Source organism: Cavia porcellus, unplaced genomic scaffold (genome assembly GCF_034190915.1).
Source record: "Cavia porcellus strain 051 isolate PalLab524CR breed Dunkin Hartley unplaced genomic scaffold, mCavPor4.1 scaffold_20, whole genome shotgun sequence".
Lineage (NCBI taxonomy): Eukaryota > Metazoa > Chordata > Mammalia > Rodentia > Caviidae > Cavia > Cavia porcellus.
In genome coordinates, this window is record NW_026947503.1 from 649,729 (window position 1) to 664,610 (window position 14,882).

At 43.3% G+C, this 14,882-nt stretch overlaps 1 protein-coding gene across 1 annotated transcript in view; it reads left to right on the forward strand.

Annotated features, from left to right (window-relative positions):
* Pard6g (par-6 family cell polarity regulator gamma) overlaps nucleotides 1-11,910 on the forward strand; it is a 113,840-nt gene extending 101,930 nt beyond the window's left edge. The window contains exon 3 of the mRNA XM_003463312.5: nucleotides 21-11,910. Coding sequence (XP_003463360.1) covers nucleotides 21-874 — 854 coding nt within the window. The 3' untranslated portion in view covers nucleotides 875-11,910. The remainder of the gene's footprint in view (nucleotides 1-20) is intronic.
* Nucleotides 11,911-14,882: the final 2,972 nt, after the last annotated feature.

Sequence of the window (14,882 nt, forward strand, 5' to 3'; positions counted from 1 at the left end):
TGGTCTCTGGACTCTTTCAGAAGAGGCTGACCACTACAGCTTTGGGGCAGGTACCCTGTCAAGGAAAAAGAAGGTGCTGGTGACACTGAGGGATGAGGGTCTGCGCCGGCGTGCCCACCTTGACATCAGCATGCCACACGACTTCCGCCCAGTGTCCTCCATCATTGACGTGGACATCCTCCCTGAGACGCATCGCCGTGTGAGGCTGTACAGACATGGTTGCGAGAAGCCACTGGGCTTCTACATCCGTGATGGCACAAGTGTGCGGGTGACCCCCCATGGGCTAGAGAAGGTCCCAGGCATCTTTATTTCCCGAATGGTACCCGGGGGGCTTGCAGAGAGTACTGGGCTGCTGGCTGTGAATGATGAGGTTCTGGAGGTGAACGGCATCGAGGTAGCTGGGAAGACACTCGATCAAGTCACAGACATGATGATCGCCAATAGCCACAACCTCATTGTCACCGTCAAGCCTGCCAACCAGAGGAACAACATTGTCCGAAGCAGCCGCACTTCTGGCAGTTCTGGCCAGTCCACAGACAGCGCTGCTAGCCACCACAGCCTGCTTGCCCATGACCTGCAGAACTGCCATCCTGACGAAATGGAGAGTGATGAGGAGGCTGACATCGTCATCGAAGGGGCCTTGGAACCTCAGCACATTCCCAAGCCACAGGGTGCGCCTTCCAGCACCCTTTCTCGGGCTAATGGCACTAGCCTTGTGGACAGGCTGCATCGGGACCTGGCCCTGCACAGCTCTGGGCGGGAAAGCAATGGCAGCATTCACAGACTGCTCAGCTCCCTGAAATCCGACCCCCGCAATAGCCTGATCCTTCCCCCAGGAGGGGTGGAGGAACACGGGCCAGCTATCACCCTCTAGGGCCCAGGCCACAGGAGGAGGCCACAGAGCCCAAGACCCAGACAGACCACGTTGGCATTCCACCTGCGGATAGGAGAGCACTGAGAGGAGCGAGCTGGTAATGCTACTAGTGATTCCAAAAGTAAAATTTCCAAAGGGAAACAAATGTTTTACATTTTTATATCAATTTTAAAGTAAAAATAATTGTATATTTCATTCCCTCCTTTTTTAACCACTCCCACAACTGTATTCTTTATGGACAGAAAAAAAAAAAATACTGCCTATTTTTATAGGATTTCTCCGTAGAACTTTACACATGCACACACTTTGGGGCAGGCTTGAGTGCAGGTCCCAGAAAGACTTCTGAGTAAATATAAAACACACTTTATTTTTAAATTATAAAAATACTTCATCTTTTAAAATGAAGCTTTAAAATAACCTTTTTTAAAGTGGAAAAGTTCATATTTTTAACTTAACTGGTGCAGAAACACCCCACGATACTGTGTTTTCTGCTGATCTGGTGGAAGGCTGCAACAAGAAGGCAGGGACTGTTCTTAAGGACAGCGCACCCGAATTTGTGACAGGTATGACCACAGGAGAACTGCAGCTTTCACAATGTTGGACACCGGTTCAGAGAACCCAGGGAGGGGGAGTCACACAAGAACACACTGTGGTCCTGGCTGTGGAGCTGCATTCATGACCTCATCAGAGGTGCCAGCCCATCCCCAGCCTTCCCAGAACCAGTGTAGAAAGCAGGCTGGATTGGAAGGTGAGGCTGGGCAGCACCTCAGCAAGGTATGCTTCAGAGCCAGTTTGTGTTCTGAGGTGAGTCAGCCCGCTCCTCTGGGTTATTTGGCCCCAGGGCAGTTCTTACCTTGTTTTCAGCAGAAGTGCTGGACCTTCTCGGCAGACTGAGGTCTGAAGAACAGGCAGCTGAATGGATGCAGCTGTCTTTACTGCTAAAGTGGTCCGATTCTAAGTCAGAGTGCTACATGCTAATTTCCATTCCTAGGGTAGTGGTTAGTGGCAGGAATTTTACTTTTAACTATAATGAATCTTGTGGAACTTAATTGTTTTGACAAATATTAAATACCTTATCACTTTTAACTTAGGGATTTAAGTTTGACCCAATTAAATTTTATATGAAGTGTGTTTTGTTTGAATATAATTTCAAACTTTATACTTTACAAACAAACTTTGACCAAATAAATCTTTCATGTAAATCCAGGTAAAAAAATACTATTACTGGGTTTTAAGGCTGTGAGCTCACCTGTTTCTCCCCTTATGTAGCACCACCTGCTGGTCAGTGGCAGAACTGTCCTGATTTTGTGACTCAGAAACAGTGCAGCTCAACATTCTCATTTGTCTTTGGTTCCTTCAAAGAGAATTATTTTCCCTTTGGAAACTATTTACTGGACAGAAGTAGCTTTTGCTAGATAACCATGTCTCCTACGCTGGTGTTTTGAGTCTCTCGCTGTGTGTAAAGGACACTGACCACATGTACCTAAGCACAGGAGGCCGCAAGATGCCTCCCCACCACGTCCCAGTGAGGGGCAGACCCACAGACTTATTCCTGGGTGCCAAAGAGCCAGCTCTGCTACCACAGAGGAGTATTACAGACCAAAATTCTAATGCGCGGTTACTGTTACAAAGAAATGTTCACTTACCAAGTTACTGCTGGTTGCTGCCTGTGGAATAACTGGGTCTGCTACCAAGTGGGAAAGTTGTATTTCCACTCATTTTAAATTGTTGGGGCAAATGTGAATCAGTATTTTAAAGAAAGAAAAAGGCTTACTCTGAACTTATGCCTGTCGCTCGTAATTGTAAAAATTACGAACTGCATAGATTAGCTGCTGAAGAGTTTTTCTATCCAGGTCTGTAGTTCTGCCATGTTGTTTTCTTCTTTAAAAAAAAAAAAAACTGTCATATATTAAAGGGTTTTATATATATATATATGAGAATAAAATTTTGTTTTTGAGTTAACAAAATGCAATACTGATACATTTCACTTGTGTTCTAAACAAAGGTAGAGTGTTCATGCCAGTGACAGACACCGATCACTCTTCCAGGGGCCATACTTTTTCATGTAATCTTCACACAGTCTCTGCAAGTGTTATTGTTCCCATTTTACAGATGAGAAAACTTTTCTACAATGAGTCTCCAAATCATTGAGGAAAACTTTTCTGATGTGTACAACCTTCCTGAAATGCACTCTGGTTTGCAGTGTTCAGTCATTCCGACATTACTAAATGTATACTGCGTCCCATTGGGGTTACTGAAATCACAAACAGTGGTGGCAGTGAGCACAAGCAACCGCTGGAGGAGCCCATGCAGCCTCGCAGGTGTCCTCAAAATGCAGGTAGCTGAGAGCTGACTGGCACTCTGACAAAATGGAGCTGACAGTCTGGCACCAGGGAATTCTATAAAAAACTCGTGTAGCACAGTGTGAGGAGCAGATGTTTGAGTGTAAGCAGAGGCAACACATTGCTGGTGGTCCACATCACAAACCAAGAGTATCTATCTGTGCTGCTTGAGGACCATCCTGCCAGTGGATTTTTTTATCACTAATCAGGGTCATTTAGTATCTCACAACTTTACATGAAGTAATGACAGATGGGCTGTGTCTATCACAGGGCACTGTGAACCCTTGTGTGAGAAGACAGGCACTAGACTGGGTGGCGGGCTGTGCTGCTGAAGGAGAAGCTCACTTACTAGCAGAGAAGTGAAGTTTCTCAGTGGCTTTAAAAAGAAAGCAGTCTCAATGATCTGACTTACAGCAATGTGAGCCTGGAACCCCCTGGCCATGTGGAAGGCACCATTTCCTGAAACCCTGTGCCTGCTGAACTGGGACCGAGCCTTACTTCCTCAGGAAGGTTGGCTCAACATAAGCACGAGGCCTTGCTCCTGTGGGCTGGAGTTTGTTCGGGGAACATGCCGGTCCACCCCAAGGCTCTGACTCAGATCAGGGTGGAGTCTGACAATCTTTAGTCTCGAGGAGTTTCCAGGTGCTGCTGACACTGCAGCCCAAGGACGACAGAGCCATCAGCCAACCCCCTCTAAAAGTTATCAAGAAGGTAGCTTGCCCAGGAGCCTGGGACCCATGAGTGAGGGCTCATTCAGAGTGTATGGAGTTTTCATCCACCACATTAGGTGCTGCTGCAGACACTGTAAAGTAATATATGCACCCAAACTGTCACCCAGTACTTTCATCCTGAGCCCACCCTGCCATGCTGCAATGCCACACCACCACATGCTCTGACGACTTTGCTCCTTTCTCGTGTAACATCTGTCTCCCAAAATACTTAGCCCAGGTACCTCCAAATCCAAGCAAAGATGCATGCTTCATCTTTTTTTTCTTTTTCATCACAAAAAAGAATTAAAGAGCTTTCAAGTACTGAGACTTTTGTCAGTAATGAAACATTTCTAGGGAGAGGCATAAATGCTTATGGCATTAATAAAAAGCAAACAAGACAATCCAGCATGCTCTCAGCACACCAGTGAGTGAGCCACGTTACATATTCTGCTCCATGCTTTGAAGGAAAACACAGACATGCCAGCACATGAGCCCTTGAAAAGAACTGTACATTACACTTGTCGCATACAGAAGCGACAGCAAAGGCACCAGTGCTGGAGACATTCCAGCAGTGTTCGACACAGAAACTTTTTAAGGAAGAGTCCACGGTTAGCCCAGGTTGGGTAATAAAAAAGCCATACAATGGTAGATTTCTATTAAGACACAGCCATAATCAAGGCACACTTCACTTGAACAGCACCTGAGCCCAGCTGCACAGAGACACAGGGATGAGGAAACATCCCTTGCTCAGGGCAACTAACCACAGAATGTGAGTCAGCAAGAAAAAATTTTTCCTAAGCACTGTCTCTCACTTTCTCATGATCCTTGCCTTTGAGTGCACTTTGGAGAGGGAGCATTTTAGATGAAGATTCTTGAGGACAAACTAAGAACAAACCTCACCCTTAGCAGTGACCAGTTTATGTGACCAACCCAGTCTTCCCTAGTGCTCCCCTCGTCCCCCCTTCTCCTGACCCCTGCCTTCAGCAGTTAGTCTTGCACACAAAAATGCCTTCATCACTGATAGCTACTGCCTGTTTTGGAGCACTAGCGACATACCAAGGAGGAAAGTGTATTCAAAGCTGAACAGCAGCAGGCAGACAAGACATCACCCCCACTGCTGCTGAGTGCAGCACGGAGACGAGAAGGGACACCGTCAGCATCCACCCAATGCTAGTAGTGTCCACAGACAGTTTCCATCTCTCCGGCTATCACCTGGGCTTGGGGACACCTCACGCACGCCCCATCTCTAGCTATAGTGCAGGCCCCGACCCTGGATCTGGAGTCACTTTCCCTGGTGCTGGGAGGCTTCGCAGCAGCTAGGTCTCAACTGGACCTGCTGCCTGGTTATAAATTCTTTCATTAGGGAAAACAGTAAATGGAGTGAGGTAGGCATACAGAGATAAATCCTTAAACCCTGATGCAATTTTAAGATCAAGAAATGTGTATTAGCCCATTGTCTGTTACTAGGAATAAATACTTGGGCCTGGAAACTTAAAAAGTAAAGGCCTACTCAGATCACACTTCTGTGGCCAGCACCATGGTGGAAGTGCGCTTGGGGTGCAGGGGCCAATGTAGGTGTCACATTAACAGGCAGGAAGCCAGAGAGGGGCCAGGCTCAGAATTTTACAACTCTCTCAGAGGAACCTGTTAAGGGCCCCATAACAAATAATTCATCCCAGAGAGGCAAAGCCGACAAGCTAAGAACCCCCACTGAGCCCTCCCTCCTGCAGATCCTCTCAGCACTGCCACGGTGAGGCCAAGTCTTAGCACGTCTTTGGAGACAGGCCACGCCAAGCCACAGCACAGCTCCTTGGATACTTTTAAAAGCCTTCTGAGACAGCAGGCCATGTTATGTACAAGTGTATGTGGGTATTCAATTTTAGATTTTATTACTATAAGAATAACAGTCTCATTCTGGAAAATTTTTAAAATATCAAGTAGTTAAAAACCTCCTAGTATACAAGATAATTTCTGTTCTTGATATTTTCATGTTTCTTGAAAAGCTGTCAAAGATAACTTGTTGCTAGATAATTGAGATTCTACACAAAATGGTACACCTTATTCTTTAATGTAACAGTTTTCCCATGGCAATAAAAGTTCTTGGAAAATAGTACTTTAATAGCTGCAAAGTAAGGAGATACTTAAATTAATTTTCCCATTTTCTTGCTGATAGATACTGGGTTCTTTCCAGTTTTTCTAATACAAAGATCACCAGCAGTATGAAGCTGAGTTTAGATTTTGGATTATCCCCTTCAGATACATTGCTAGACATGAAATTAACCAAAAGGTAGGAACATTTTTAAGGTTTTGGTTTTCACTTTTTCCTTTGAAAGTAGCATCACAGAGAAGTTTCAAGGACAGCACAAAGAGCTCTCCTAAATCAGTGATGGCAAGCAAACCTTTTAGAGCACCGAGTGGTAACAAATAGCCTGCCATGGCCCACATGCCATAGGTTTGCCCCCATCCCCACCACCCTAGATCCTCAACTGCTGTTTCCCCAGACAAGGACATTCTCCTACATAGCCACAACACAACTATGAGGGATAAAATTAATATCAAAAAGGTGTGACTCTCTAGCCCCTCTACTCAGGTTTTACCAGTCATCTGGACAACGTCCTTATAACAAAACAACACACTCCAGGATCACTGCTATACTTAGTGGCTTTCACTGTCCTTCAGCCTGAACAGTCCTTAGCCAGGCCTGGGTCTGCCTGACCTTGACACTTCTGAAGATTGCCAGCCAGTCCCTGTGCGGCATCTCTCCCCATTTGGTCTTGTCTAACAGCCCTCATGGCAACATACCTTTATAGGGACTCTCACAGAGACTCAAGGGCCCTAACAGATGGCTCTGCTCCCTACAAGAAGGTGGCATCTGCCAGGCTTTCTCATTGTAAAGACATTGTTTTCCCTTTGGAGTGCTTAATTATTTTATAGGGAGGTATTTTGAAGCTAAGGATATATCATGTTCTTCATCAATTTTTCAAGTAATTCTTTATACAGCAAACTCATGGACTCCCTATTCATATATTATTGTTTTGATATCAAAATATTTGACTAGTAAAAGCCCTCTTTACATCTTTTTTCCTTTACTCCGCACTCTCAGAGCAGACCCCTGCCTCCTCCTCCTCTTCCACATTCCCTGCCTCAGAGAGGAAATCGGCCTTTCCTTCAAGCATTCTGGCTCCCCTTGTAGAGGATGGTGTTCAGAAGTCCAGACCTAAGCTCTGAAGGTGTACCTTCTTCCTGAGAGCAGAATCCGGGCATCACACATTTGTGAGGGCCACATTAAGGAATCGTTTGTGTGGGTGTCACATACGCACGCACACACACACACATGCAGGAAGAGTCAGCCACAGGCCTGGACTAGTCTTGTCCCTATGCATCCCCAGAAGGACCTGTCTCCCCAACAGATAGTCAGCTGTCCCCTCAGAGTATGCTCAACAATGTGCTCATCAGCAATGCACACAGTCTGTACAACAGTGCCAACTGACAGTGAACCCACTTTCCTTCTGGGATCTGGAGCCTTCTGTGCACCTGGGAGACTTAACACTCCAGTAACCATGCAGGTCTCAGACCCTGTGAAGGTGCCTTGTGATTGTCCCTTGTGGGGACACGTGACTCATGTTACAACCTATTAGCTGGAGGTTAAGAACATCTGTGATTCCCCAGGAAGGGCTATTCTGGTTCTCATACCTGGCTTCCTCTAAACCTTACCTCAGGAGCTGTTGGCCTGAAACCTTTTTAAGAAATTGCAGCACAAGTAAAAGAAACTTCAAGAGTTCCATGGGTCCTTTTAGGAATTTATCAAGTCTGGGGGTGCTCCTGAAAAGTCTCATATGTATGTGCACACACATGCATGTGCACATTTGTATCTCCATCAGTTTCTAACTAGATACTGATACCACTGCCTTCCGTTTCAACTCAGTTCATTTTTCTCTTTATTTGCAAGAAACTTGTTTCAGTCATCCTTAATGTACTTGCTGATCAGTCTCCCTGATCTCAGCACTACCGACCTTCCTCATCTCCAAGCCCTACACACCCACAAGCCTCTTTGCACATGGACTTCACACCCCTGCACATCTGTCAGCCCCGTGGCCCTTCCCACAGGAAACCCTGAGCCATGTACACTGACAGTGTCCATCCTTCCCCTACTTTGGACTTTCTCACTTTCCTGAGACTCCACCACCAGCTCTGGGCATTACAGCTCCCTTCCTCTCCTGCCCTAGCTGGACTCTGCCTCAGTGCAGGACCAAGAGAAAGTAGGGGAGGAAAGTAAAAGGGGGTTGGAGCACAGGGTGTAATGGCTATGTTGGTTTTATCAGCCTCACTTATCTAGCAAAATTATTAAAAAAAAAAAAAAAAAAAAAAAAACCTCTCAGTTTATCGGATCTGATCCCAGGCCTCAGTTTAAAACCCACAAGACCAATTTTTTTGCCACTCTCTCTCTAGAGCTCCTCACATGGGTAGTGCCCCTTGGGAATGGCTCCCCTTAGTCACCTCATACTGCTGCAGCCCAGGACAGGCAGCACCTGCCTGCACAGTTCCATTCAGAAGATGCAGCTTCTCTGCCACTTGCTTCCACAAACTCTTAACTGCTCTGCCCAGTCCCACTCATGATGTGCATGGGACACAGGACAGGTCCGGGGTTGGGTGCTCTTCAAGGGCAAGAGCATGCTGCTTGTGTTCCCCCCAGCATCGAAAGGATCCAGCAGGGATGTGAAATGTCAATCAGTAATAGACTCAAAACTGGCTTCAGGAAAGGTGAATACACACTTCTTGTTGCAATATCCAAGATTTGCCCTGGCCCCAACAGGCCTGGCAGTGGAGCTTCCCTCTCTCCTTTTAGACTGGCACAGTCACTCCCTTCCACATGCTGCTACCTTGCTCACCTGTGGATTGAGAATAGGTTACATGAAGCAATAAATCATTTGGGATTTGTGTTTGAAGGACTCCCTGAATGCCACCTGACCCAGCCAACTAAGCACATGAGTACGTTTCTTTCCTGCGTGCATGACATCAATGGAAACAAATGAGGAAAAGCCCCAAGTTTATCAAATTTAATTAATGGTTACCTTTACTTAGCAACTCCTATCAGCTTTTTAAAAATCATTCTAGATAAAAATAATTTTTTTCAAATTAGCAAGCCAGTAACCAATGAATGCTGCTCTTAAAAGATTTGTTAAAAACTCAAGATTCTGGGGCTGGGGATTTAGCTCAGCGGCATAAGCGCCTGCCTTGTAAGCAGGCAGTCGTGAGTTCAGGCCCTGGTACCGATAAAAATGAAAAAGACAAAAAAAAAAAAAAAAAAACTCAAGATTCTATTTATAAATGAAAACTACAAATTGATTTCATCATAAAATGTTTTTCTTACAAAACAAAGCAATAAATGGATTTTGAGGGCTTGTGGTTATGAGGTATGTGTGTATTGGTTTTTATTTCAAACACTGCTGAAATTTAAACACTAAGATATAGCCACATATTTAAATTACTAAGATATTTGGATTTTAAATTTGGCTATTCAAATAGCCAGATGCCAACTGAATTTGCATCAGATTAAAAAAAAACAAGCCAAAAACAAAAATTTGATCTAGTTACTGTCTTTTTCATTCATGTTATGATTCCGGATCAGCATCTGGCAAGGAATCAGACATTACAGTTTACAAACCTTAAGGAAGTTTTTGCATTCTGTGGATTAGAAGAGATATACATTATCATATATACTCCCAACAGCCCACAATGGTAAGAGTTAGATTTGAATTTTTGCTACATCACTGAATTTGACAAATTTCAGAAACCTGTATGTGAAGTTTAAACTTAATTGTCACCTTGATGGATTTGGGAGCCACCCATGGGATTAGGGAAACACACTTCTTGATATGTCTGCATGCATCAGGGAAGCGTGAATTCAAGTACTGTATGATTCCTGGTCCCTTCTTCCCTGGCACTGTTCACTTCTCTGCTTCCCAAAAGCCATAACATACAGCATTTTTGCTCTGCCATACTCTTTCCCCTCCATGACAGAGCTAGTTGCCCATGTACTTTCTGGAAACATGTACCAAAATAAACTACTCAATTTTTGGGTGTCAGATACTGTGTCCCAGCACCTGGAATACTAATACATTATATATACAAAAGTAGTTAAAATCCTATTTCATTAAAAATTATGTATCAACTTATTCTAACCATCTTTTTCAGTTTAGATTACTCTTGTAAAAAGTACACCTATGCCAGTCACTAAATGAGACAGATATATAGAAAGGTTAGCAGATGTAATATTTTACAATCAATACAATAAACTCAGGAAGATGTTCACTACCTTTGCAGTCTTCACTGATTTTTCAATAGCTTAAGCAATTCATCTTGTTTTATTGAGTCTTAAGCTGCCCTTTGTATTTTATAAGCATCTTTCTACTCCTCTGTGTCTGTGTGATAGAGACAGAGAGAGAGAGAGAGACAATATCATAACCAATCCAGCTTGATTCAGAGATACTGTACTGCTTTTGGAGGAGAGGTCTGCAGTACTATTCTTGTAAGTATGTGCACAAATACTGTTAAGGGAGAAGTCTGTAAACAAAAAGTTTAATACCGTAATAAGGAAAAACACTGTTGGAAGTATGTAACATTACCAAAAGTTAAAGGACAGCTTAATCTTTTAAAACTAATGTGTATTAAATAAATATTTAAATGAAATTAAAGGCATCCTGGCACTGAGCTCCTCCTGATCTCACCCATGCACTGCCTGTCCTCCAAGGGCTACCACCAACAGGACCTTATATGGTGGTGCAGAAAGGCCAAAGGAAAGAAATTTCTCATACTGTTATGATAATCTCAGTCATTGCTTCTGCACCTAGTGAACTATATTGATGCAGGATACAGATTAGAGAGCAGAAAGAGCAGCATGGTCATGGTCAAGGATATACCATTTACTGAACCCTGAATCTGTCCAGGACTCTTTGCCTGCAGCAACTTTGCCAACTCTGAGAAAGTAATGTCTAATACCAACTAATCTCTGACACAGGTAAACAGCTTGCTAATTAATTACTCTGTAAATGGCATGGATCCATTCTGTTTCTAATGCCTAGAAAATGTGTGCAAATATCTCTTAAGTTCACAGAATAAATCATTCTCCCCTGCCATTTTGTAAGTGGAAAGGTACATATGATGAAGTAAGAGTTTCAGATTAAGTTCTAAGTTACAGATTAAAGTTAAATAGTTTATGTTTAAAGGTATTGAAAATTTATTTGGGGAATATTGTTGAAAATAAACCAAGTTTTTCAGATGAGTATTTTATCCTTGGACAACAATGTACAAAGATGTACTGAAAGGATTTCCAAATAGAATTACAGGATTTAAATAGGTAGAAGTTCATAGACATAACAATGTCCCTAATCTTTATTACTAAGCTTCATTAAGAATTTATCTTTTTTTTTTTTTTTTTTTTTTTTTTTTTTTTTGTCCTTTTCCTTTTTATCGGTACCGGGGATCGAACTCACGACTGCCTGCTTTCAAGGCAGGCGCTTATGCCGCTGAGCTAAACCCCCAGGCCCATTTGTCATGTTTTTAAAATAATGAACTGAATCTATGTTTAACATCTCAGTACCAATTCACCTGTTTTTAGTATTTGAACTTTGGGGGAGGCGCATGGACAGTGCTGGGGATTGAACACAGGGCTTTATACATGTTATAGGTTATATATTCCTTTGTCTCCCTCAGACCATATAATTTTCCATGTGGCTGAATCTAGCATTTGTGATTGGTTTGTGGTCTAGCACTCAGACTGGTGGTGTTTTACCTGCCCAGAGGTGGGGTCAGGGTAATGGCAGGAAGGTGTGTCTTTCTCTTGTGCTTTCGCTTTTCCTGTTTGCAGCACCCATTAATGGCTGCCCCGCCATGCCACACTGCCCCGGAGCCACCTGACTCTAGACTAAATCCTCCAAAAACTGTAAAAAATAAAATAAAATAAAATAAACCATTTCTTCCCTAACTCTGGGCATCAGCTATTTTGTCTCAACAAAAGTAACTAAGATAAAATTTGGTATCAGAGGAGTGGGGTGTGTGACTATACCTGACCATGTAGTTCAAGAGCCTTTGAAAATGACTCATGAGCAGAGTTTAAAATGGTTCAGAGATGTTACCTAAATGCAGACAGCTGGAACAATTTAGGGTGTTCTGCAAAGAAGATTCTGGTCAGAGATCACAAGACCAAAAGGCAGATAAAAAGCCTGGCAGGAAAGACCAAGCACGGGAGGTTTCTGCTAGAAAAAAAGGACTGATTTGGTTGTTGGGACTCCACACGATGTGTGTTATGGATTGGCAGTAAGTTTGTCTGTATTTTGCTCATGTCCAGAGACTTTGCCAGACACTGAGATTAAGGGCAATGGACTGACTGATCTGGCAAAGAAAATTTCAAGACAATCAAATATCAAGTCAATGGCATGGCTATTGTTAAAGGTCTTTAGCGGTATCTATGTTACAAATCAAGAGCAAAGAGCCCAGCAGGATAATTTAAAATGTGAGTTTGTCCAGAAGAAAAACTCCAGTGAAGCTGTAGACTGTAAAGATAGAGCCAAAACCTTGATTGCTGAGAAGAAACAGAGAAATAAAAACAATAGCCTGGGGCCATCCCAGGAAGCAACAGGTCTTCATCTTTTATAGCCTCAAAATGCCAAAAGTGAAATACCTTGCTCAGAGAAGAAAGCTGCAGAGTGCCACATCCAGAGTAATGACAGAGGCCATGGGTAGTTTTTAAATGGCTGCTAACACACCAGATCCCCAAATGGCAACACAGAAAAGCTTTTCCTCACAATCGGTTTCACAAAGCTCAGCAATCTAGGCACTACAGCCTAGAGATGGAAAAGCCCGGCTACTGCTCCAGCCAGCAGCAAACCTTGGCAACATCCACATGGTGCTGGTTTTAGGTGCAAGGAAAAAAAAATTCTGAGGGTAAGACAGCTTCCATCCCAATTTCAAAAGGCCTGGGAGGCCAAGCAGTGTGCTGAGAGGGCAATATATAAAGACACAAAAGTAAAGCCAAAGGTGCAGTGGAGACCCCAAAAGTTTAAAAAACGCAGGAACATAGATCATATAAGAAAAGCTGCCAAAACCAAGCAGAGAGGCCTTAATAGAAAAAGCTGCAGAAGCTAAAATCCCTGCAAGTGCCATGGGTCTGGAATCACCCAAACCTTTCAGAGCTTGCAACAAGATTGCTTCAGATGCTTCAGGTGCTGGGCATAACACTCCAGGACTTGCTGGATCATACACTTGTTTTGGTTCCAATCCTTGGTCTTCTCATTTGTAACTTTTGGAGCAGTAATGTTTGTGTCTTTGCATTTTAAAGATGTTTCTTGTTTCATTTACACAGGGAGTTATAGTTAAGTTTCCCATAGATCTCAGGGGAGACTTAAGACTTTTTCCAGCAGTGCTAAACCTGTTAAGACTTTGGCAACTCCTGGAGATACGATATAGAGGAGTTTGGGGGGTCAAATATATATTCTTTTGCCCCCCACCCCAGGCCTCAGTGTAATTTTGAATATTTTGTTTGTTGTCTTTTTTTTTTTTTTGTCTTTTTCCTTTTTATCAGTACCGGGGATCAAACTCACGACTGCCTGCTTGCAAGGCAGGCACTTATGCCACTGAGCTAAATCCCCCCTCAGTGTAATTTTGGATGCAGCTGAATCTAGTGTTTGTGATTGGTTCATTGTCTAGCACTGATTGGTGATGTATTTCACCTGCCCAAGGATGAAGCCAGGATAACAGCAGGAAGAAGGTGTGTCTCTTTTGCTTTTGCTGTTTGCAGCAGCCATGAATGGCTGCCCCACCATTCCACATTCAGGAGCCAACTGAGTATAGACTAAATCCTTCAAAAACTGTAAAAAATAAAAATAAAATAAACCATTCCTTCCCTAACTTTGGGCATCAGGTATTTTGTCTCAACAATGAGTAAAAAGACAGCATGTTAGATCAATATTCTATTACTGATACATACCATCAGCCCATTAGTATCTCAACATTCACCTTCAGTCATCTGACCAGTTATACATGAAATATTATGAAGCCCCAAAACTGATTATATAAATAGCAAAGATATGCAGAGAAATTATGAGATTTAGATTGACAGCTGTGTGCTCTACTCACTTCTATTTATTTACTTACTTACTTAGCAGTGCTAGGGACCAAATCCAAGACTTTGTGCATGCTAAGCTAATGCTCTACAACTGAGCCATACACCAAACCCTTTACTTCTAAATTAACAGCTTATCAGACAAGGATGATCATCACCATCACCCCATGAACAAAACTGGAACATCAGCAGTAAACAGTGGCCTGGAAATGATCCAATGGAACTGCAATTTGGAATTCTGGTGTGACAGCACTTTCTAACATGTAAAATAAACACAGCCATAGTACTAGCCTCACAACCAAGATAACCAAAAACCCTCACTGCCTTTCCACCCATCTGCCTACCAGGCCTTCACTAAGAAACCCGCGTCTAGTACTGGAGTGGGGAAAACAGCGGAAGCTGACCCGTGGATTCCTGGATGCACGTCGAAAGGCCTCATGGTTTCCCTGTGATGTGATTTGTCTCATGACACATACTTGACTTACCTGATAGTGTATTAAGAGCTATACCAAACTGCCTTTTAAAACAATCAAATTTTATATTCCTTGGGTAATGCCTAATTTCTTTAAAATAACCTCTTAGGAAGTTAACACTGTTTTCAGAAATCAGGAGCCACAAGGTGACAGTAGTAGCAGCAAACAGTGCATGACACACACTCCTTGCTCTGGAAACAAAGACCATGTTCCCCCATTAGCCTCCAACCTAGCTCAGCAGGGCTGCTCTCCCAGGCACTTACAGATCATGAGAGGGAGACACATTAATAAATGAGCTGGCAGTGTGGATTTTGTTGTTGCCGTTTATTTTCAGTTCTGTTATCTTCATCACTTCCAGATAAT